Below are 25,368 nucleotides of genomic sequence, written 5' to 3' on the forward strand. Positions count from 1 at the left end.
TGCCTCTAAGGTTGCTGGTGAAAATATAGGCTGCTGGATTGGCGCTGGGCTTTGCCATTTGATTTCATAGCTCACTGTGCCTTTTCCTTGTTCTGTCGCTCCTAAGTTTCTCAATGTTTGCATAATAACCCTTGCAATGCTTGAGGGCTCCCGAACAATAAATATACACATTTAAAGCCTTTATTGTCTCACGGTTCATGCCCCCGGTTTTAAACAGCTTAATTTCTAGTTGTATTTAACTAGTTTCCAAATGGATTTTTCCCTCTCCTCCCCCTCCTCCCGGTTCCAAACTATTACTAAGGTAGCTCTCTAGCTCTCTCCAGCGTGTGTGTTAAAGTCAGTATTTCTGCGGCACTTGGTTATATAAACACATTAGGCTTTGCGATCGCCCTTGGCAGAGATCAGCATTGTAAACACGTACTAATGTATATACATCAAAATTAAAGAATGCACACGCAGATCTGGGAGCAGCCTGAATTCATAGGCAGAGAAGACCCGGTGCTCCCATGTATTGATTTATCATGCATCGTTTATTGTTCCATTCCCTATATGCAGTAGCTGGCCGTTCAATACTGTTTGCAAAATCCCGTGGTTCTGTGTGTGTGTTCATTAGTCCCGTCTTTTTTCCAAAGCGAACAAATGCATTAATATTTATATGTTTATATAATCGATAACCCACTTTCTCCCTCTCTCACAGAAAACAGGCACCAAGCCGCTAATGTAACGTATTAAGTTCCTTGAAAATATGGCAGTAAGGGAGCGTAATTTAACTATCAGATAAATCTACATGTCTAATAAAGGCAAATCTGCTAAAGAGAATTAGAAAGACGAGCTGCGCCCCAGAATCTCTGCAGGAAATGTTCTTTATATTAGACATATACAAGCAGGTCCTGTCAGATCCGCAGCTGAACATGGCAGTTTTTTGCCGATCAAAAAATGAAACCATGATCCTGTCCTTCATCATTAGGGGTTTGCAAGAATTAACTCGAGTCTCCGCACAATCTCCAGTTTTGCAATGTTTTTTTCAGGCTCTCGATCTCAATTTTGCCTTGATCCCTCCGTCTCTGTCTTACTCTTAGATTCAACCCCGTCCCATGTTGCCAATTTGATCAGGCAGCAATCGGGATTAAAAACTCGTCGTTTCCACATCTCTGGGAAATTGGGGGCCAGGAAAAATATTAGGCTGCTTTTCTGGTCATTTTAGGTGAGCTGGGAAGGCGGGGTTCAGGTTTTATATTGAGGGTTCGGGCTGGCTGCTGGCGAAGAGAGCTTTCCCCTGCCAGGACCTGATGCAATCCATTCAAGCCAACAAGTTTGGAGAGAATGTTGAGTTCAATCAATTCAGAACGTCGAGATGGAGCCCAACTCAGTCCAGGTATTCGTCTCTCCTCCGCTTCTCTGCCCGGCCCCCCCTCCAGCCGTGCCCCCCGTACCCCAGCACCCCACCAACAAACTTTCCAGTAAACTTTTCCCCTCTGCACCCCAAATGGCATTTCCCCCCTTTTACAATTCCTTCGCTGATCATACATAGCCACAGATTATTATCACATAGAGGATTATTATTTGTTGGGGGGGGGGGGGAATCTTTGCTGGCTACTGCCTGACTCCCTATTTTAGGTGATGTTATTCCCACCTCCAGCCTATTTGTGTTCTTATATGCGATTGTCTTATTTATTATGATGATTATATTTATTTTATTGACTTGATTTTTTTGTATTCCCTGCAGTGGGTCGGCTCTCCGTGTGGCTTGCACGGTCCTTACATTTTCTACAAGGCTTTTCAGTTCCACCTTGAAGGCAGACCAAGAATTTTGTCCCTTGGCGACTTTTTCTTTGTAAGATGTAAGCCAGAGGATCCGATTTGCATAGCGGAGCTCCAGCTGTTGTGGGAAGAGAGGACTAGCCGGCAACTTTTATCCAGCTCCAAACTTTATTTCCTCCCAGAAGATACTCCCCAGGGCAGAAATAGTGACCATGGCGAGGTGGTAAAACATGTCTCTGCCTCTCTGTGTATGTGCGCGGCTGTGTGTGTCTGTGTGTGAGTGTGTGTGCGGACTGCCCCCCCCCCCCCAATGTTTATTAAAAGACAGGATTGAAATGTTCCCTTCTGCAGGCAACGCAAGGCTCTTTTAAAGGGACAGTGTCACAAACAAGGGCTCGAGCTGTTTGCCATTGTAAGAGTTTCGATGGCAGCTTTACGGAGGGGGGGGGGGCAGCTCGTCTGCTCTTTAAAATAAACCCTAGTCAAATAACTTATGGGGAGGGGAGGAATGTAAGGATTTTTAAATGGTTTTTTTTCACTCATTGCTGATGCTCTGGGAACGTCACATGCTGTGTGTGGTGTTTTATGTTCTCCCCCACCCCCGGATTTCAGTGGCTGGCTAGGGGCCGGGGGATTTGCTGGGTTTAGATATCGTTAACATTTTTTTAGTATTTGATATATTTAAGAGGGCGGAAATTACGAAATGGTGGCTGAGTGAGATCAAAGCTATTGAGCTGGCAAAGACGTGTTGAATAAAGTGATAAATGACAGGTACTGGAATAATACATTCAAATAACTTGCAGATATGCCTGGGCGTATTTCAAAGCAGTCATGTAACCAGCACAAACACGTTAAGCATTCACAACGATCTCTCTGTGCTGGTGCATTTCACTAGATGGGCTAGTTTAAAATGACTATGAAAAAAAGTGGGCATTTTCCAGGAAGACAGGGGGGCGGGAGGGAGGCAATGAGTTAAAGGCTAATGCTAAAGTCAAGCCGTTTGGTTTCTCCTGCAGTCTCCTTGAGTTACTTCTATTAGGGACAGCCCATTGTCAATTTCACCCTGGACAGTTTGATCAGAAGTGCCTCCGTCAGTTCAGAGCCAAGGGCTGGAACCCAGAGATTGCGTTTACCGTGTAGCCTGCTAGCTCTGTAATTTCATGTGTGACCGCAATTTTGCTGGCTACTCTAGTCAGCTGACTGCACTGTGTTATTGAGGAACTATTTCAGTGGGGTGTACACACGGCGCTATGTTTATGCGGAGAGATGGCCAGTTAAAGAGCGCTCAGAAATAGCCAGATGTGGCTGCAATAATATTTCAGCTTCCCAAAGCATAGGGGGAAGTGACTGGAAGCCTTCCTTATTTCCACAGTGAGCCCCCATACAAATTGAGCTGCCAATGCCTTCAACAGTCCATAGTCTGATGGAGTTAATTGTAGTTTTTCTCAAGCTCCCCCCCCCCCCCCGAAGTATCGGGTTACCCATTCCTATTATATGTTACTTAATTACTGTAACCTTTGAAATATTCCCTTATCCACTGCTTCTTCTGAAATTAACATGTAGTTCCGCTGTCCGACTTTATTTTTTTTTTAAATTGCCCATCTTTTCTGATGTCAATAATTAAGAGCTGACATTTTGGAGCATGGAGAGGGTATTGAAAAACATTAACAGGTTGACCTCTCTTCTACTGAAAGTGCCTCTGTCCCCTCCCCCTGTCCAACTTTCCTGTGCAGCTGTCTCTCTTCCCCTCCCCCTTACTAGTACTTATTATTTGCTTTTCAAATTTATTACTTCAACATGGGCTGTGATCTGGAAAAGGGGAGGATTAAATATCCAGAAAGGACTACACGTGTAGTAGACATTCTGCTAAACCAGACAGGAAATCATTCTGAATTTTATTAGACATTTTGTGGTAACTTCTTTCGAAAATGTATTTGAAACATTTCTTGTAAACCTCTTCTCAGTTGACCACTTACCTATTTTAATTTCGGTATTCACAATTGAAACTGAGGACTCTTTCCTTAAAGATTAAAAAATTACAACCAAGGATGGATGTTCCTAAAACTGCTCCTGGTGAATATTTAGAAGCCATATAGGTGTGTGTGTGTGTGTGTTTTTAAATGAAAGAGTTTTGGCTGAGAAGGGGTGGGGAAATGGGCACAAATCATTTTAATATGCTGTAATGGTCAGATCATGTTACTGTGGTATGAACATCAGAGAACATTAATCCTGCCATTACATATAAGAATGGTCCTGCTATGCAGTCATTCTCAGCTGCATGTACATTCATAATATTATGCATGATTTGATTTTTTAAAAAATGCAAACACTGATAGTAATTAGCAGTATGATTATACTTGTATATTTCATTAGAGCTTTAACTGATGTCATTCTGAATTATTCAACCATTTGAAAACAATTTTCAATTGAGATAATGGCATGCCTTAGAATTATGCAAATGATTATTGCATTGTATAGAATAATTATGACAAATGTAAAGCAGGTGGAAAGTTTCCTAATGCAGTACTATTTTACACCCCAGTGATGTCATTTCTCCTCTGGCCTAAGTTAGTCATTCATTAGCAGAGTAACAGCAGCAGCAAGAAACAGCAACAGCTCACACAGATACTTCTTTGGCAGAGAGCCTACAGAAACCAGCATTTAGAGCCAGGGCCTAGAGAGGGCAACATAACACTCTCATTAAGAAATGTACTTTGTTTTCACTTACTCCATTAACTTGTTTATATACATTGACATGTTTTTATCATTGATTTTAAATAGTTTTGAATGATAAAAAGATCTGTTCAGAAACGTGCAGCTAAAAGACAAAAGGCTTCATGTTGATTGGCAATTTGTTACTTAAGGAAAACATACTGTATTTGTACCTAGTACTGTTATTTTAAGTCATTAAACCAGAGTAATAATTATTTTATGTTAAGTGACATTAACATCTATTCCTAAAGCACAGGCAGGGCTGTGTTTAGAACAGAGAGATTTTGTATGTTTTCTGGGTATGGAAATGGTATTCTTGAGCTATAAGTAATTTATAACCATAAAGAAGACATTCTTCTTGGTTTAAGAAATAGATGCATTAAAACTCCCTATCTTGCATTGAGAAAACTGGTATAAATGGAGGTTGCACTTTTATGTGTATTGTAAATCTGCTTTATCAAAGGCTTTCTGTGATGTCAAAGGTCAACAGAGACACTTGTTGTGAATAAAATTGTTTATTAGCAGAGCAACTGGTCTGATTGTAACTGTTGATCGAGCCAGTCAGAGGTATAATTATTGTCAGGAGCAGATATCTTTGCTCGTTTGATGATTAGTAGTACCAGCCTTTTCTAAATGTGGCATCTGCACTACTAATGAACAATTTTTCACCATTGTAATATTCAGTCAGTGGGTACTCATAGAGGAAATAGCAAAGTAGGTGTGTAATGGTTATGTTACTCAGAAATTCCTGATGGCATATTTTATCTGATTGCCAAATGTTTGAGCTAATCAGAGATGGGTTTATTACATCCCGTTTATCCATCAACTGTATCTATATTTAACTCTCTGTGCTGGTAAAACTGGATTTTGCTACCACTAATACACAGGCTCTATTTTAAGCATGTTTTGCAGTCCCCTTGATGCCAATAGAACTACTCATATGCTTATAGTTAAATATGCTGGATGGGGCAGTAGAGCTTCATTATACAATCAAGCAAACAAAACTCAGTGGGCTTCAACTGACTTTTGAATGTGCAACAAATGCAGGATCAGTCTCATACTTCACTGAAAGTGTAGGTATTAATATCCCAAAATTAACCTCTCTGGTTACACATATGTAACCCCATTTAGAGTTATGGGAATGAGAGCAGAATAGAGCCTCTATGTTAGGTTTATGCTGATGTTCTTTCTGTGCACTCTTGGGCTACGTCTAGACTGGCATGATTTTCCAGAAATGCTTTTAATGGAAAAGAGCATCTAGATTGGCAAGACACTTTTCCGCAAAAGCACTTTTTGCGGAAAAGCGTCCGTGGCCAATCTAGACGCAATTTTCCACAAAAAAAAAAGCCCCAATCACCATTTTTGCAATTGGGGCTTTTTTGCGGAAGACAAATCTGAGCTGTCTACACTGGCCCCTTTGTGCAAAAGTTTTGCGCAAAAGGGACTTTTGCCTGAACGGGAGCAGCATAGTATTTCCGCAAAAAGCACTGATTTCTTACAGTAGGAAGTCAGTGCTTTTGCGGCAATTCAAGCGGCCAGTGTAGACAGCTGGCAAGTTTTTCTGGAAAAGCGGCTGATTTTCTGGAAAAACTGGCCAGTCTAGACACAGCCTTGGAGTATGTCAGTAAGAGTTACTTGTTTATCTGGAGAGGAACTCAAACTTTCAAACATGTAGTTTTCTAATTTCAGGACAAATTCTAGTGCTCTGATATACACAGTGGATCTCCATTATAGGACAGAGCTCTTCTTAACAAGACACCAGGCATGTGAGAAGAGCACAATATAATTTGCCCATACAGATCCTACAGCAGAGATTTGCTCTTAGTTGGGGAAAAATGCCATTACATGTTTTGGAATCTGTGGGCTAAATCATATAAATGCTTTTCAGTGCATACATGCACCTCCCCCAACCATGTAATCAGTGGGAGGGTTGACATTAGCGAGAGGATGAGTGAAAGTTGGTTTGCCTCTGGTGGTGGTCCCAAGTTCCAGGGGAAAACTTAACTTTCAGCTCCTGGGGTATTCACAGCACTACTTTTTGAGACCTTACTGAGTCATGTTGCCAGGAGTTCCTGAAATGCCTAGTGGCCAGCTCCTGTAGGCCCCAATCCAGCAAAGCACTTAAGCAGATACTTAACTGAGCACAGGACAAGTCCTTTTGAAGTCAGTTGGACTAATCGCATGATGATAGTTCAGCATGTGCTTAAGTGCTTTGCTGGATTGAAGCCTCAAGGAGAGTTGCAAGTGTCAAGTGTGAATTTGCATAAACCTGTGCAGACTGTGTCAATGTAATCTGATGTTTGGGGGCGAGGGGAGACTGGAGAGGGAATGTTCCTAGTGGATTTGCAGGAAATTGATGCCATGAAAGCAGTTCTTCCTTGATTTTGCCCCTCCAAACCCTCCTGATACCAAGTCTACAGCCCTCACTGAATCTCTCCCAGACTCAGCCTATGCACCCCAAACCATATAGATCCAAAGGTACTCACAGAGGTCAAAGCAAACTGGTGGTGATGCTACACTGACTTACCCACACCCCACAAATTCAATGGAATTGTAGCTAAAGATTTCTGCAGATTTTTCTGCTCATTTAACCCTCTCCTCTGCAAGCCACAGAAGGGAAAATTTGGCCCTATAAAACACTGACCTTTTTGGAGAAGCTCTGTTAGAATACAATGCTTGTTAGCAACTTGTATTTTCATGTTTTTAAAGCTGTCAGCATTAATTAGCCTATTCTTTAAAAAAAATGAAAAGCAGAGCTCATTAAATGTACGCATGGTATTTGATAGGGAATGTACAAGCTAAAAATACTAATTTTTTTAGTCTGAAATGTCACTCCTTTGAATACATTGTTATTAATTTTACTTCTACTTATACGGTACCATTTGTTATGAACTACTTGAAGTGAATGTAGCTAAATCTAGCTTTTTTAGATATCAAACACTGAGTCAGTCTACCTTGCCAAATGATGAGCTGATGGTGTAACTTTTACTCACACAAGTAGTAACTTGCTCACCACCCTATCCCTGTAATCAGACAGTATTTTGTATTTTCAGACTATTTTCCCAAATTTCACTGTTAAAAATATGTTGTTTTATAAATACAAGACTGACTTTTTGAGACAGTTTAGAAAAGCAACAAGTGTATCTTTTATTTGTGGAGGGTCAGATTCTTTCACCTTTTACATGTGCGGAGTAGTAATTTGTTTCTCAAAGAATTTCCCAGATTTCAGTGTGATTATTACATGAGTAAGTGCTATGCAAATAAGTAAGGGTGGCAAAACCAGGGCCTTGAACAACTGATTGCATCCTCAGACACATGGTCATGCATTGCCACCTTTCCCTACTATTACACTTGCATGCTAATGGTTTTTTTTTTTTCAATCTAAGTCGGGATTGGTGTACTCTTATTTAAAATTAGAAATGAGCCTTAGACTTCAGAAAGTGTATCTTGCATCCAGGTCTGTACACATCAATTAAGATAACAAATTTCAAATATGCAGAGTACTGTTATTAAAGGATGGTTTTAAAATAATGTTAATAACATCAATCACCAGTGTATTGTTGCTCAATTGAATGCAGCTTTGGAAATCAGGTGCGCTATAATTGCAACGTTAGAGGTATGACATCTGTCATAAAAGATCATGGTTTTGGCAACTGCATGCCCACTCTTTATATTTTTGTCTCTCCCTACCAGTAACATACACTAGGGCTACGTCTACACTGGCATGATTTTCCGAAAATGCTTTTAAAGGAAAAGTTTCCCGTTAAAAGCATTTTCGGAAAAGCACGTCTAGATTGGCAGGATGCTTTTCCGCAAAAGCACTTTTTGTGGAAAAGCGTCCGTGGCCAATCTAGACGCAGTTTTCCGCAAAAAAGCCCCGATCGCCATTTTTGCGATCGGGGCTTTTTTGCGGAAAACAGTTCTGTGCTGTTTACACTGGCCCTCTTGCGCAAATGATTTGTGCAAGAGGGCTTTTGCCTGAACGGGAGCAGCACGGTATTTCCGCAAGAACACTGACGATCTTACATGAGATCGTCAGTGTTCTTGCGGAAATTCAAACGGCCAGTGTAGACAGCTGGCAAGTTTTTCCGCAAAAGCAGATGACTTTGTGGAAAAACTTGCCAGTCTAGACACAGCCTAGCAAAGGAAGAAGCGGGAATGATGCTACTCAGTGAAGCCACATGTTGCTAGCCATTAGCCAGCAATCTGGTGTCTATGGTCACTTAAGCAGATATTTTTCCCCTTATCTTTCATTTCTCACTGTATTCAGAATGTAAAATGTACCCACTGTGCTCCATAGTTGCTGTTCCTAGCTTGATCAGTGGCACTAAACATTAAACTCTTGTCTTTTGAGAATAATAGGCTTTATATGCTACACCCTCAAGCATGTTGAGATACTGTGCAGGCTGGAAAATAAAAATGTTCTAATTGTGTCTTTTAAATAAGCATAGAAGTGAATTAATTAGACTATATTTTGTCTTTAGTTGCTTAGTTACACAATAGTATTCCTAAGCACAAGGAAGATAAATTGGCTCTTTTTGTGCTGTTTGGCCCTTAATCATAATTACTGTATTGCGCAGGAGAGTAAAGCATACATAGGTTTTGCATTTTTAATAATGTTCAAACACTATGCATATGGTATAGAAAGTATGTTCTTGTTCAAGTTCTTCTGTGGTTTTATTCATGAAGAAGTTCTACACTACAAGAGCAGTATTTATATTAGTTGTCCAGAAATGGAGTTCTGGGAAATGCATAACTGAAATATTCTTGAAATGCTGATGCTGGATCTTTCATTCATATTCAAAATAACAATGCCTTATGCCTTAGAACAATCATATATCTTAGACAGATTTTTCTTTGCGTGTATGGGTGTGGATGCACACCCTGTTTTCCAGCCTGTAGGGACTAATGTATGTGTGATTGATAGTGTCAGATCAAGTTGAGCTTTTTATTTTGTAGCTAAAATGTAGTCAGAAGGTCAGAAGGACATCAGCGTTTTACAGCATTAATCCAGTGACCTTAATATTGGCAGCCATCCAAGTTGCTGTGGGAAGGTGCCAGGGTTCTAGATAATAGTCTGTTTTCATTTTGAAGATATTTTAGTCTGAACAAACAAGTCTCCTTTGAGGTGTATTGTGATGGGGCTGCCACTGGTGAGCTAAGAACTTTACTTTCTTTCTGCACTGCTCAGTGTTGGCTATGAATGACGGGCAAATTGATATAGATATTGAACAATGGAAGATTCTGGCAAGAAATCTTCACATGCTCAGTAGATCTATGTGAAAATTGGCTCCATTGTTCTGTTGTATGAAAAGCAAGTAAATTATTTACAGATATTTGCTAATTAAAGCACATATTGTTTTACCAGCACAATAGAACACAATACAACAAAAGACAAAAGAATATGCTTGCATAATTTAAACCTGCTAATGCAATGTACTCTTTGTTTAAAAAAATATAATTATGTAATCTGCAAGGAAACCTTTTCAAACTGTAACAGTACTCGGGAAAATTAGCAATGAATTGCTTATCAATTTGCCTAATCTAAAAAAACTACCTGAGATGCATAGCCCATCTGATGAGAAAACATTCTGAGTGAAACCTATATTCTCCTTGGTCATAACTTCTATCTGCACTGGCACACAGAAATTCAATTTGAACCTCTGTTCAGGAAAACACAACAGTTGCTATAGAAATCAGAAATCTAAGTGTTTGCACTCATCTCTCTAAAAAAGCATCACAGACCAGATTTACTAGTATCCCACAAAGAGCCGGTAACACTCCATTCCTTACCATTTTACGAGATTCCTTTTGCAAATGCTGAATCATGGAGAGGAGATTGCACAAAAGATGTATTAATGCCAAGGGAATAGAATCCCACATCGTTTTAATTATGTTACTAAGATCCCTCGTGTTATGTCTTTGCCTTGTTTATGGACCCCAATAGGTTAAGAGCTACATGATGGGTCTTAATGCTCCCAGGCTTTGCATTTGAACATAATTCAGTTGCAAACAAATATGTAAACTAAACATACACCAGTATGCAAATTAGAGAAATGGGAACAACACCTGTATTAAATCAGATCTGTGTTTCCCTTTAAAACTGGCCAAGAATATAGCTTAAAGGTTATAGCCTATAAAATTCTCCTGTGTCATGTAATTTCCTGTGCTGTATGTATTTTCAGTTCAGACTTTATACAATGCTCTCAAGTGCTTGGCTGAAAAATGGTGATCAAATAAATGTGATTTTGATGTGCATATATAGGTTTTCTCTCCCCACGTGCTTGCCTCTTATGGGTAACTGACAAATTAGTTGCTTAGTTAAGAAAGCTATTTGCCCAGATGCCCACCAAAATGCATGAGTATGTGCTGGAATCACAGTGTGTAAGAGGCAGTGAGAGGGTTGTTTGGATATGATGTGCCAAATGAGGATTTTAGGGTGAAAAGTGAAAGCATTATCTGCTTGGTAAAGCACCTAATTGATCAGTCAGCGCATTTCTAGCTCTGCTACTGGCTCACCATGAGATCTTGGGCAAATCACATAACTCCATTGTGCCTCAGTGTAAACATCTGCAAAATGGGAGGACTGGTACCTACCTCATTTAGATGCTGTTGGGCTTAATCTGTGGCTTTTTGCAAAATGCTTTCAGTGGAAATACAAAGTATTATTATTGATTAAATGACATCCCAAGCCTTCATGTGCTCTAGAGATTTAATATAGCATCTACTTTGCCACTGTAAGGCAACTTTCTCTGCTACAAGGGATGAACACATACTTTGGAGCTTCATATTCTGAGATGAGGATTATTAATTTTAATAATTATTAATTATTAATGTTGGTCTCTTTAAAAAGCAAAACTCTTCAGGAATAGAGCCATAAATGTCATGAACTGATTTATGGCCTTAATGCCTTCAATAGTATTTGCCTACAATAGCCAGAGTTAATTAGCTTGAAGAGGGGAGAAGGTAGATGCTGCCTACATTGGAGAGTTTGTTTAAGAATGATTTACTCTGATAGAAATGTTCCTTACCCCTTTCATGCTAGTGAGGTCACTGAAGGGAGGATGGTTTTGTGATTAAAACTATTGGCTGAGACTCTGAAGACCTAGGTTCAGCTCTGTCACAGACTTCAGGTGTGACATTGGGTAAATCATTTTATCTCTCCAGACCTCAGTTCCTTATTTGTAAGTGGGAGTGATAATACCTCTCTTAAGTAACGGGGATGCACCATGGATAACTTCTTTAATTATAGATGAGAGGTGCTCAGACACTTTGGTTATTGGGTCTATATAAGTAAGTATGCCGTGACCTATAGTAATCTGCTGACAGTGGGTAGCTGAAGTTAAAGCTGCATGCACAAAATATATTTGAGATTTCCCTTTGTTTGTACATTAACTTGATAATTTAAGATAACATCTCCCCTTCCCCCCCCCCCCCCCCGCCCCTTTTTGGACTTGTACCACAGTCCTCACACCTACCAAAGTGATCAAAGTGTGCACCCGGTTCTAGGGGCAAGAACAAAAACAATTTTGTGTAATTTACATGAGGATCATGCAGTATCAATTTCCATCTAAATTGCAGAAAAATAAAAAATACATGAGGTGTAAATAAAGACGATAACAGAGCCCTTTATGTCAAAATGGAATATACAGCTCTATGTTTCTTAGTGACTATAGTCCATAATAGTCTAATTGTGTTTTGAACTCCTATGGGTGAATGTGTTTTCGGCAACAATACCCTGTGTTGTAAAATATGCATCCCCAGCTATCTATTGTGGAAAAGGTTTACAAAAAACAAACAAACAAAACCTGAAGATATTTTTCTGAAGCAAATTATACTGATCAGATAAATGGCACACAGTGTCTCCTATAATTATCAACAACGGTTTTTACAGTATGTCCCCTGTTTCTCTAAGCCTTATATTTGATGTTACTAGATCAGTAATTCAGTAGACAGCCGAGCAGGTGTTCAAATCACTCTTGACCTCCAGAATTCCTTAAATGACCCCTGGAAGCACTGGAGTGAAAACATTCTCAGCATGTCAAAGTTTTGAGATATCTTAGTTGCCATAATTTTTAAAAAGCTGCTTTCACTTTTTTTAAAAAAAACCTAGTTATTGGCAGTGAGTGTGAAGTTGTGATGCATGGTCTGCCTGCTTTGAATAAAGTTGTACAGTCACACCAAGTTGCCTTGTGGCAATCTGCCTTCCAAGAGTTAATTTGTCTTTTCAAAAAAATAATAATCTGTTTTAAACTGTTCAACTACCTGATCTCTTTCCTTGGATATAAGCCTTCCAACCATCTGCTGAGTCAGGCAATATAAGGTTTTGTGCTTTCAGGAGGCTGTTATGGTTGCTTAGACAACAATAACGTATTTTAGCATAATGGCTCTCAAAGAGGTACCATCCCTTTCTCCAGAACTTCGCCTCTGAAAATGATAATCTGACACCTTCAGATGGGCTAAAACCAGAATACAAGAAAGAATCATTTGTATCAGTGTGTTTTCTAATCCTCTCCCCACACCCCAGCTTGATAGTAGAAAATATTTTACTTCACTCTGGAGGCTTGTAAGATGTATTACAATTATAGTCTCACTAGATACCACATTTTACTGGGATAGAAGAAAAAAGTGGCTCCTTTTATAGTCAGTTATTTCAAGATTTAGACAACTGCATGTACAGGGAAAATATTCCCATTGTCTGGTCAATATTCTTAAGGGGGCAGTAGAGATAAATCTAATTTCCAAGCAAGAGTTGAAATTCACCTCTGTCACAGACCTAATATCATTGTGGTAGGAAAAATTTGTAAATTCCCTTCATTAAAGTCTTACCATGCAACAGAGATTTCATAAATATATCTCTTCAGAGCATAGTTAATCTGATATGAGTTCAATATATTTATGCAATAATCAACTTGGGTGTTTTTTCATGTTTATATGGAGATATAATTATGGATGACATAAATGGGTATAGAGCAGATTTCTTTAATCTTCTAAAGATTTGGTAGTCATAATTCATGGTATACCTGTTTTTATTTATTTATTTAACATTTCTATTAACTTGTCATCTTATTTAAGGGTTTTTTTATAACCAGGGAATCTGTAGAAATAGGTATGGAACAATGTATGTCAAATAGTTAAGAAGGCCTCACTGTGTTTGATTCCAGGATTTGTTGATTTTCTGAGGGATTCCATGCTCTCAAGAGATTAATAATTTGGTTGTGCCTGGTACTGTGAAAAGTCCCAGAGATGTTATAATGCCATGAGGGACACTCGACTATCATTACTTGCATCATGCTGAAATCAATTCCTTTGAAGAAAAAGTCCTACTCATTTTCATTTTCTTGCTCAAAAGATGTCCCTTCTAGTTTGGATTTTAACAAAACACCAGAGAATAGAAAAATGTGTAGTGGTTTCGGCATTGAAATATTGAAAGGTGCCCTGTAAAAACAAAGGCAAAGATGTTTAAAATTGACTAGTGATTTGGGGAGTCACCTTTTTCAGTTGCCTAATTTAGGAAACCTTAAAGTAGCCTGGGGTTGGTTGGTTGGTTGGTTTGTTTGTTTTTGGGAAGAAAGAAGTGCTCAGGCCTTGAAAATCAGTCCCCTTTACATTGGTTCAGTTGGAGCAGCCAGCATATGAGGCTTAAAGCCACAAGTCAAGTTTTGGAAATGCTAATCCAAATCTATTTTGTTTTCAAAGATAAACATTGATCATTTAGCATTTAGAACTTGGTACACTGATTCTTATCTGTTTTGCAGCTTGAAAAAGCCCCCTACATGCTGTGAATTGTTGTATACAGTGAGGTTTTGGTCCATGGGCCCTTCTTACTGATACAGCTTTTCATTCATAAAACTCAACATGCTTTGTAAAGTGGGATAAACATGATTACTACCCCCATTCTGTATAGGGAGTGACTGAGAAAGTGTAAACTTGGGCAATTGCTCTGTCAAGGATCAAACCGGGATCTAGTATCCTATCCAGGGGCCCAAACTGACTTTGGCGGAATGAATGCCGCAGTGTGAATAGACGCAACACACTAGGTTCAGCTTTTAAGGGACAAACGCATAAGCTGACTTTTTAACCAAATGTGCTTTTTGGGCACTTTAAAGCATTTTTCTATCCCAGTCATCGATCCTGATTGTAAATTTGTTCTTTCTTTAATGTTAATTTAGTCTGCCTGGGGGGAGAGAGACTAATATTTTTCAAACTAATTGACTGTGTTGATGGAACCCTGGGTTGATTTCCATTGAAGTCCACGTGGGTAAAGGGATCTATCTGCATGGAGTCAATTTCAGAAATCAAGGTTTAAGTTAATTCCGTTAGCTATATCAGTCTGTAACCTGAATTATTTACCAGAGTGGAACATGTCAATAACCCCACAGTGCAGAAACTCAGACTCAAGCACTTTTTCAACCATCTCACAAAGGGTAAATATTTCTACACACTGTAACCAAAGCTGTGATTCCGATCCTTTAGGGTTTCAACTATGTAGCTCCAGCTCCCACTGCTGTGTGTTTACTCCCCTGATTGAAGTCAGTGTGACTATTTGTATGAGTTTGTAAGTGTTCACCATCATGAGTAAGAGTTACAAAGTCTGGCCCTTTGCTGGAATTGCACATATCAAAGCTAAGATGAGTTTGCAAAGGGACTAATCCAGAGCCTACGGAACTCATTGAAAAAGACTCCTGTGACTTTCAATGGTTTTAAATCATTGTGAAGAGTAACAAACTAAGTCCAGCAAGAGGGAGCATGTCTAAAGTATGATTTCATATAAGACGAGATTGCATAAAACAGAAGGAGGTACTTGGTTTGTGCTTTAAAGCATAGAATAGCCTGATGCCTTTCTCCATGAGTCAGCTGTGCAAATGTAACCATGTTGCTCATAGCACTCCCAAAGTATGTTTTGTTAGATTATTCCAAAACCAGGAAGGACTCATTCAGATATGCAATAGGGGGGAGGAGGAAGGTAAGTTGCATTTTTTTACTTTTAAATTAATTCAAATGTATTTGCCTTGTAGAATGTCAGGGCTGGCCTTAGGAGTGAGTGATGTGGGCAACTGCTCAAGGCACTGTTGTCCAGACTCTGTGGGTTGAGTTCAAGGTCAAGGGAGGGAACTTGGAGTAGTGGGGGTGGGCAGCAGGGCCACGGGTGATAGGGTATTGGCTGGGGAGGAGCAGGGCCATAGGTGGGAGGGCAATGGCTGGGGAGGAATAGGGGCTAGGGAAGATGGGTGAGGCTGGGGGAGGAATTGGGGACCAGGGATGATGGGGGCAAGACCAGAGAGGCAACCTGGATCAGAAGCACCAAAACAGACATTTTCCCAGGGCACCATTTTCCTATAGCAGGCTGGGAATGGTCCATCGAGAGAACACAAAATAGGGGTAACACATACCTTAGAAGCTGTTTAAAAGACTTAGAAGAAAGTCCAGGAATCTTGCTTTGTTTTTCCCTTGCCAGACTATTGGATTCAAATCCCAACCTAGACCCACGTGTCTCTTTAGCCTTTTATTTGAATGTTAGGATGGGTGTTTGTGTTTTGTTTAATGGCTACAAAGAGGCTTTGAAGCTAATATCCCTTAGTAAGACAAATCTGGGAAATTCACCCCTCTGGTGTTGCTGTTGCATCAGCATCTAGGGCTGCAGATTCGAAAACCCTGCAATGCTCACGAAGGGTGGCATCACAACATAGGATTTGTCTACAGGCTGCTGACGGGGGGCGGGGAGGACAAATGGGCAGTTGTCCCAGGGTCCAATGATTGAAAGGGGCCTCGGGGCTGCCAGCTGCTGTCACTGCTACTGCATTTGCAGCAGTGGCTAAAGCCCTGGACCCTTTAAGTTGCTGCCGGAGTGCCACTAGGGTTGCCAGTTGTGGCAAACAAAAATACCGAACCCTCTTCCCCCCAAAAAAACACAGTGAAAAAATTCTGTTTAAGAAAAAAAGGGGGGGGGGACCAAAGTTGTAGAGAAAAAAAAATTAAAATAAAACAGCATGTCCCCTTTAAGAGTGAGTGCAGGGATAAGAACAGGGGAGCAGTTGTGCACTAAGACCCCTTAGTTGGCAGCCATCTTGTGCCAGCAGCCTTGCAGAACCAGGTAAGCATGGGGGCTGGGGTTGGGGGTTTTGGGAGCCGGGGGGGGGGGCGTCAGCAGGGGAAGGGGGAGAGGCCAGGTGCTGAGTGTTTGTAGGGTTGCTAGGTGCCCAGCATTTTTGCCAACTGGCCGGGGAAAAAAATCAGAAAATACTGGACATTTTAGGTGTTAGGTATTCTCTGAATTTTTTTACCGCACAGGAGGCAAAAATACCGGACTGTCCGGGTGAATACTGGACACCTGGCAACCCTAAGTGCCACATGATTCACTCTGGTCGGCTCTGGCAGTTGTGAAGGCGCAGCATGCTCTGGGCAGCATGGGGGGCTGGCTGTCTCCAGCCCAGTCCCTTCTGCCAAGGCTCTGTCCCCTTCCAGGAGCACAGCGCTGCCCCCTGCATTTTGACCAGGTGCACACAGAGGCTGTCAATACCCCTGATTGTCTACGGAACAACCAGGTCAGACCTGTAAGTCACAGCTAGCACAGCTCCGCCAGTTGGATTGGGAATAGCTATAGTGTGGACAAGTCATAGTTGTTTTTAACCATCGTGCTTTGTAACCTCGTTGCCTCCAATAGATAATCTTCTTTGCTTGTTTGGGTTTTAAGAGGTAGATCAGGCTAAAGAGAAGGGCCTTAAATAGAGTATCAGCAGCCCAAATTTTCCATACATGGAGCTGGATTTCCCTTGCTACAAATCTATCCTGGCATGGAACAAAATAATTGTTTATCCACAAACGGTCCTTTTCCATATGCAAATATTTTCAGTGCAGTCAAGGAAGTGCTGGAGGTACCAATATAGATGTTTTCTGTGTTTTGCTTTTAAGATTTACTGCCTGGCAAGTAAGAATGGACTGAGACGGATCGTGCCGGAACATACATTGTAGGTTCATGAGCCCACTTAAAGGGTTGTGCTCCAGTTTAATATGGTGTGGGATGATGCACCAGCATGGAGATCAGCATTGGTTTGCATTAGTGCAGGGATAAATTCTGCCACCCAGTGTAGCTCAGAACTCCCAGACGAGCTCAATGAGAATGTTGTTGATTAAAGATGGCAAAATTCAGGTTAACATGTCTTTGCATTAATAACGCAAATGGCAGATTACAGCTACTGCACTAGAGAGGCACCAGAGAGCCTCCTCATCTCCAGCACTCATCACCAGAGGCACTTAGGGTGCTGCATCCATTGCTCCCCAAGAGTAGTTGTGGTGGTGTTAGTGCTGTCTGAGGTGGTGTGTTTGGGTAGGTTGGGGTCATGGCAATGCCAGTGCTCTAACCACAATGGCAGGTGGCAGGAGACCTTACCAGGAGTAGTCAGGTCACATGAGCTAGGATTACTAGCATTCCTGCTCCTCTGGGCACTGGAAGCATTCTGCCTACTTCTGTCTTGCTTTCCTCCAGGCCCCTAGCAAATTCTGGCTCCAGTAGCCTTAATCGAAGACAACACCCACATTGAAATCAGAGAAACTTTGGAAGGCAATGGGAGATTCTGCTTCATAAAGACAGTGGAATCAGGGTCTTGAGGTGCAATTGGCTGCAGTTCTGAACCATTTTCATCTTGTTCCCTAAAGATGCAGGCGCGCGATAACCCCCTTGCTATCCCACCTCTAAGGGAGCATTAAAAGGAAACTAAACAAGGTGAATCCATAGTCCTTTAGCCCCTTTCTGCTGATTCTACTGTGGCCTTGGCTACTGATCTGTGACATTCACAGTATAGGGCCCCATTCAGGAAGATATTTATGTACATGCTTAACTTTAAGCATGTGAGTAGTCTCATGAAGGTTAATGGAACTGTTTAGGATGAGATTTTTAAAAAATCTATGGGAGAGTCCTATCTTCACTTAGGCACGTCCGTGAGATTTTCGTACCTTTCTCCATTCCGCATTTTTGAAAATCCTATCCTAAGTGTTTAAAATTATGTGCACTTAGCTACCTTTCTGAACCCATGCCATTGGGACAGGACTTTCAAATGCATTCAGCATTAGCCTAAAACTGTTCCCCCCGACTTTGATGTGAGATGAGGCAGGCCAACATAGAACATTTTGAAAATATCACATCTAAGAATTTCTTTATAGATAATGAGGCAAAGAATTATTTATAGGTTAAAGCAGCTAAATGATTTAAGAGCACATGTCTCATTGATTTTCAAAGATATTTGTGCTCCTAAGTCACTTAGGTACTTTTGAAAATTCCACACAATGTATTTAATTGCATTTTGATCTGTTTTTTCCTCTGCACACATCTATAAAACGTTCGGAAAATGAGACATCCTTAATTGCATCCGTTTCCACAGTAACCAGATAAATTTTTGTTATGGTTTGTATTCATATACTTGCCTTATGTGCTAATCTGATTCAAAGTGCCTTTTGGTGCATACCTTTTGTATTACATTAGCTGCCACAACAGTATTTATGGTCCTAATATTCATTCTGCAAATTGCTAATGCGATCACATGACATCTTTTGTAATGATTCTTTTCTTAGCATTCACACATGTAGACAACACGAAGTATAGAATGTGTTGGTTATGGCTGCTGCATGGTCATTTTGCTGCCACACAAAACTTGAAATGTGAACACGTGATTTATGCTCTTTTGTGTTTCCTGATTCTTGTATCTTCCAAATTTTTCTGCTTCTTTATCAAATTTCCAACTAAATCCTGGCATAAAACTATGTTTCAGAGTCAGTTTGCTGGTGAATTGGTAGTGAAACACATGGATTGTTTTCCCACTCATTTTCTTGGATTTATGGTTTCTGCATGTACTATGTGTGTGACGGTTGTAGTTTCAAAAACAGGTTTACTCATTGATGATGTTACAGTGATTGTACTTTTCTTTTAGTTAATAGATTGTTTGCTTGACTAACTTTGTATGCTAGCCAAAGTTAGTCATACCAGTTCTTGGAAAGGAAATGAAGAAACTGGTAATTGAAATCATAATCATTTGGCCATGAAAGTTATTTTGAAAATAACACTTTAACCAAAAATATATCTAATCTAGAAGTCAGATTTCTCTGAAAGCTGCTGCTAAATAGATTGCTTCTAAGTATTCAGTATAAGAAATTGTGATACTTAATGATTCCATTCAGTATCCTATATAGAAGAACCCATCCAGAAGCTGTTAAGTCTGTCTTCATGCAGACTCAATTTTTTCACTCTGACATTTAATAATCACCATGTAATGGCTATAAAATGCATAGCAACTACAGATCTTTTATTTCAAGTGGATGGTGTAATGAAATTGGGTGAAACCATCCATTGAAAATGTGCTATGTAGTATGCAGCATTGTTTACAAAGTAATAACATTTGTCATAAGCAGAAAGTTAAAATATTGTCTGCTTGTTTGTTCAACAGAAGTTTATATTCAGCACAATGATAAAGGGAAAGATTCCATTACTAATATTTACTTAGCATATGAGTCTGATTTGTTTTTGGGCAAATATTTGTTACTGTACTAAAAGTAATAGAAAATGACTGCTTATAAAACAACTTGATGTTATACAAGGAAGACTGAAATTTCAGATCTCTGTTTTACCAGAGCTACTGTGCAGGTTTCATATTGTGTGTAACTTATAACAAAACATACCCACCCTCCCTCCCCTGAGGAATGTATTAAGCCAAAACAAAACAAAACAAAACAAAACAACCCCTCCCCCCCAAATCCACACATCAACCATATCAACCATGCATTTGTTTAATAACTGCAAGAATTTCACTTACTCTTTCTTTGCCCCCCTCCTATTCCTAAATAGTTGTGTATATTTTGGAAAAAAGAAATGATTATGGTTAATACATTTAAAGTGACTACATTACCTACGTTTTATCTCGAAATGTGTGGTGTAAATGTCAGTTCAAGTTAAAACATCAACTGTTTCAAATATTGAACTTAGAAATCACAAGTTTCAAGATCTAAAGTAGGAGTTGGAGTTGGGTTTTTCTTTTTCTGAAGCCTTCTCAAGCCCTGCTTACTGTAGGCAGCCATAAACCATTTTGCTTATTCATCATGACGAGAAGAGTTGATTGTTTCCTGGAAGGATAAAAATGTAGCAATTAGAGATGTTTAATTCACATATATGTTCAGCAGGCTAAACTAAGATTAAATTGCTTTTTCTTAGACTGTATTCTTAAGATTAGAGAAAAATACAGTTATTTTCTGTTCTTGAAAAAGTTTTAAGAAACATGAGAATATGTGAGTTTCTTTTGGTGGGAAACATACAAGACATTTATGAAGTATTTCTTTTGGGATTACATCATAGTTTTATTTAATTTTTAGGACAAAAGTTAAATTCAATATTTGTGTATAAGCCAAGGGAAAATGTACCATAAACAGAGGAATCTTCTGGTGAGTCAGAGTTCTAAGAATCTAAGATTTACGTAGCCCATTTATTTGAGGACTAGCTATAACCATTAGTCATCCAGCCATGAGATTTTACATTTGTAGCTAATTGCACCTAAAAAGCAAGCTTTCATCCGAGCCTTTGGGATATACAGAATGCACTTTGGCAGTACACATTTAAAATGCATTTTAAGACTACTGCCTTGATGTTCTTGGACATTTTTTATCACATAAATATTTGCTCCAAATAAACAACTAACAGTGACATTAAGATGGCATGCAAATTGCATGAGTTATTGGATATTCTGTATCACAGAAAAAGTGATCTGCCAGGAGCAAGATAAAATTTTCCAATAACATGTCAAAGAGGCAGTGCGACAAGCTTATCATTCATCATAAACCCCACATGACATGCTCTGTTCTTGTTTGACTACATCTTGCAGGATGAAGTTATTGCTGTTTCAGAGAAGGTGACTGTGAAGCTTGAAGACTTGGCAAAATGGGCACATTCCGATTTCTCCAAGTGGAAGTGTGGTCTCCGGGCTGACCCCGTCACACCCATGGAACTGGGCAAGAATGGACAGAAGGAAGCCCTGATGAGATATAGGCAATCCACACTCAACTGTGGCCTGAACTTCAAAGACATTCTAAAGGAAAAGGCTGATCTTGGTAAATATAGTTTCCTTTTTTAAAATCGCTGTTTGCCTACTTGTGAATGCATTTCTAAAGGTAATGGGCCCAATCCTGCAATGCTCATTCAAACAAAACTGATAGTGACTCTAAGACTACATCTAGACTGCATTGGCAACGCCGCATCCAAGGAACGCGTCCACTTTTTCAAAAAAAAAAAATGAAAAAGCAGACGTGCTCTTTCACCATCCCTGTAAACCTTGTTCTACAAGGCATAAGGGATGTGTTGAAAGAGCACTTTTTTCCAGACATTTGGTGTCATATGGATGCACGAAATTTTTGGAAAAGGCTCCTTTGAAAGTAAATCAAATTGCATATCTTTTTCCAATTTAATACTGCAGTCTAGACATAGCCTCAGACCGCAAGCACTAAAGCTCAAATCCTGAAGCTCCAAGCAAGGTAATTTACAAGAGCTTCCCACAGAACCTATGTCGGCATGGAGACCAGTGCATGCTAGAGATCTTATGGGATTGAATCTGATGCCTTCTCTTGAAGTAGTTAGACTCACTGAAGAGAGAAGTCAAAGAAAGACCTATTCAGTCATACTGGATATGATTTTGCCAACTTCGGCTTGTTGCCTATCACTAGTGCTTGTCTAGTCTTTGTCCAATGAAAGTGTTAATTGTCTTAAGTAATGAGGTTTCCACACCTAGCTTTGGGACACTGATCCTCAGTCTAATGCATTTTACTTTAAAGTTTATTGTACCATTCAGCCTTCATTTTTAAAAAACATTCCCATTTCACAGTACTTGCACCCATTGGTACTGGCACTTTGTTTCATGAGTCCATGGATCTTTTCTTTCTCACTTTTCCCTCCCTGCAAAACTGGAGAGGCATGGGCACTCATATGGATAGCTTCTCCCCAGCATAGTGTCTCTTCCTGCTTTGGCTCTCTGCAAGTGGGCATTCAGTATTTGGGGCGCTTATTGTTCTTCATGTGCATATAGGGCCTCACTCCTATAAGCTGGGTCACGTGGATGAACTTTGCACTGCCTAGCTTTTCTTTGACTTCAATACATCAGTGGGATTTGGATGCAGGAATCTGCCCAAATGTATCAGCTGGCAGGAGTGGGAACTAATGGGAGCAGAATTTGGGTTTACAAATGCCAAGTTTGTAGAAGTTGTGAGCACACAACTCCCATTTCCTTTAATGTGACACATTCTTATGATGTCTGAGGTGGTCGGTTTTCTGTTGGTAAATACACATAATCCCATTAGTTTTATTGGGAGGTTGGCATGCACACCGGCTGATAGGAAAATATTTTTCTATTTGTATTATAATAAATGTATTTCCAGTCATGCATTTTTTAAATAAATTAAGCATAGGTAGCTTCACGCTTAGCACGTACATGAATGAAAAGTAAGAAATAAAAAAAGTTGAGGGTGATACCTCCGTGTGCAGAATTTTTTTGCCAACCTACATGAATTGAAGGTAGCAGGCCAAGTTCTCAGTTGGGTAAGCAGCATGTCTGTCTACACTAGTTGAGGTTCTGCCTTTTAGAACTTGCCTTACAACTGTGGTGAGTCTCTGGTTTCCCATCTGAACAAATGTGAGGTGATTTTGACAGCCTTGCTTTATTTTATGGGCTAGTCAAGATGGAAGTTTCACATATGATTAAAACTGATATTTTTAATCAATATCTACAGTAAAACACTTAGAAAATTTTTGTTAGTGGTTTCTTCTTCTTTGTAATTAGACTATCTCATATTACACTTCAGTCTTCCTTGTACACTTCCTTGCATCTGTTTGGTGTTGCAAAAAAATCTGAATGCTTTTCAGACAGAGCTTATGGGTTGTAATGTTCTTTGTTTTGTTTTTATCAAACAAACAAACAAACAAACCCTTTGGGGTAACTTTATTAAACCAGTATTATTGACTCACAAGCCAAAGAAATCATCTTGAAACCTCAAATGCTCAGTTCATAGCTGCATGTTAAGCCTTTGAAAAGAGGGATTACTCTAAAAATGCACACAGAATCTGAACTATAATCATGTAATAGTGAAAAACCAACACTAGGAGCACAGAATGTGCCTTTCTTTTAGTTCATGAATCAGATTGCACTGCCATTGCCTATACAAAAAATAGTGGCCTCTCATAAGTTTCTCTCTCTGACTGGCTATGATTGGTTTGAAACCAACAGGAGCAAGAAGATAAACCAGATAAATAACCAGTTGGGCATGTTGCTTTTGAGAATGAGTCCAGAAACAGAAAGAAGGACAAGAAAGCCTGTAGGCTAGCAAATTTCTGATATTTTGTTGACAGGATCTAGATAAACAATGTGATTGCCTGAAAACCATTTTCCTTGTGGAAATTCACATTTCCTTGATGAAAAAATTCTGTAGAGTTGAATAAAATGATTACTTTCCTATAGCATATATTTGACCTTCCTGTAAAATTTAATAGAAAATTATATCCCTGCTAAAGAATTCTATAGGATGGCTCAAAAACATATAGAAAGCATATTATTTTCCACTGAGTTCAATAGAAACTTGATTTAGAATAAATAAACCAATAGAATCTTGGTTTATTTACACATAATATAAACATTAAAGGGACTAAATAAATGTACAATAGAACCTCCATTGAGAACTCTTTGGGAATGGAGGTTGTTTGTAGCTCTGAAATGTTTATAATACTAAACACAACATTATGGTGGTTCTTTCAAAAGTTTACAACTGAACTTTGATTTAATACAACTTTGAAACTTCACCATGCAGAAGAAAAAAAATGCTGCTTTTAACCATCCTAATTTAAATGAAACAAGAACAGAAACAGTTTCCTTAGCTTGTTCAAATTTAAAAAAATAAACACTCCCTTTATTGTATAATTGTTTACATTTAATGTAGTACTGTCCTGCATTTTCTTTTTTGGGGGGAGGTGGTAATTACTGCCACCTGATTGCGGACGTTGGTTCCAAAGGAGTTGTGTGGTTGACTGGTCAGTTTGTAACTGGTGTTTGTAACTTTGAGGTTCTACTATAGGTTTCCTGTTTAGTAAATAATCTGGAGGAACTATGATATCTCTTGCTAAGGAAACAATTAGAGACCTGACGCTGATATTTGGTTTGACATAGGATCAGGATTTAATCAGTGACAGTTCAAAGGATGTTTAATTAAATTTACTCTCCTCTGCACTCACTGTTCATTTACAGAGAGCATTGTGTCATCTAATTGACTCATCGCAATCATACGTTAACACAATAAAATTTGTAAGAAGAGGGAATCAGTTAGGGTGCGTCTACAGTGCACCGCTATATTGAGATAACTAGCGGTATTTTGAAATAACAGTGCGAGCATCTACACAGCCATTCCGTTATTTGAAAATAGCAGATGGCATGCTCCGAAATCTGTACACCACACTCTGGATATGTCTGGATTGCATCCCTCTGTTGGCAGAGGGATGCAGAGTAGGCAGGTTGACATTGCAAATGAGGCAGAGATTTAAATATCCCGTGCCTAATTTGCATAAAAATGGCTGCCGCGTTTTGCCGACTCAGCACTTTGTCGGCAAAAAGTGGCAGTCTAGAGAGGGATCTGTGGAGAAAGAAAGCCTTTTTCGACAGATCCCTTATGCCTCCTGGCTTTCTTTCTCAACAGATCCTCCTCTAGACTGCCACTTTTTGCCGACGAAGTGCTGAGTCGGCAAAACGCGGCTGCCATTTTTATGCAAATTAGGCATGGGATATTTAAATCCCTGCCTCATTTGCAGTATCAACCTGACTAATCTGCATCCCTCTGCCAACCGAGGGATGCCAATATGAGGAATTACGCCTATTCTGAAATAAA

The 25,368-nt window shown here is 39.6% G+C and overlaps 1 protein-coding gene across 3 annotated transcripts in view; it reads left to right on the forward strand.

Annotated features, from left to right (window-relative positions):
• Positions 1-1,252: 1,252 nt before the first annotated feature.
• The window catches only part of ARID5B (AT-rich interaction domain 5B), a 168,546-nt gene continuing 144,430 nt past the window's right edge, over positions 1,253-25,368 (forward strand). The window contains exons 1-3 of one of the 3 annotated variants that reach the window (XM_006129784.3): positions 1,253-1,375; positions 1,727-1,981; positions 21,336-21,561. In XM_006129784.3, coding sequence (XP_006129846.2) covers positions 1,355-1,375; positions 1,727-1,981; positions 21,336-21,561 — 502 coding nt within the window. In that variant the 5' untranslated portion in view covers positions 1,253-1,354. Of the gene's footprint in view, positions 1,376-1,726; positions 2,010-21,335; positions 21,562-25,368 lie in introns of those variants that run through there. The other 2 variants (XM_075934882.1, XM_075934883.1) reach the window with 2 other exon arrangements.

This window comes from Pelodiscus sinensis, chromosome 8 (genome assembly GCF_049634645.1).
Source record: "Pelodiscus sinensis isolate JC-2024 chromosome 8, ASM4963464v1, whole genome shotgun sequence".
Lineage (NCBI taxonomy): Eukaryota > Metazoa > Chordata > Testudines > Trionychidae > Pelodiscus > Pelodiscus sinensis.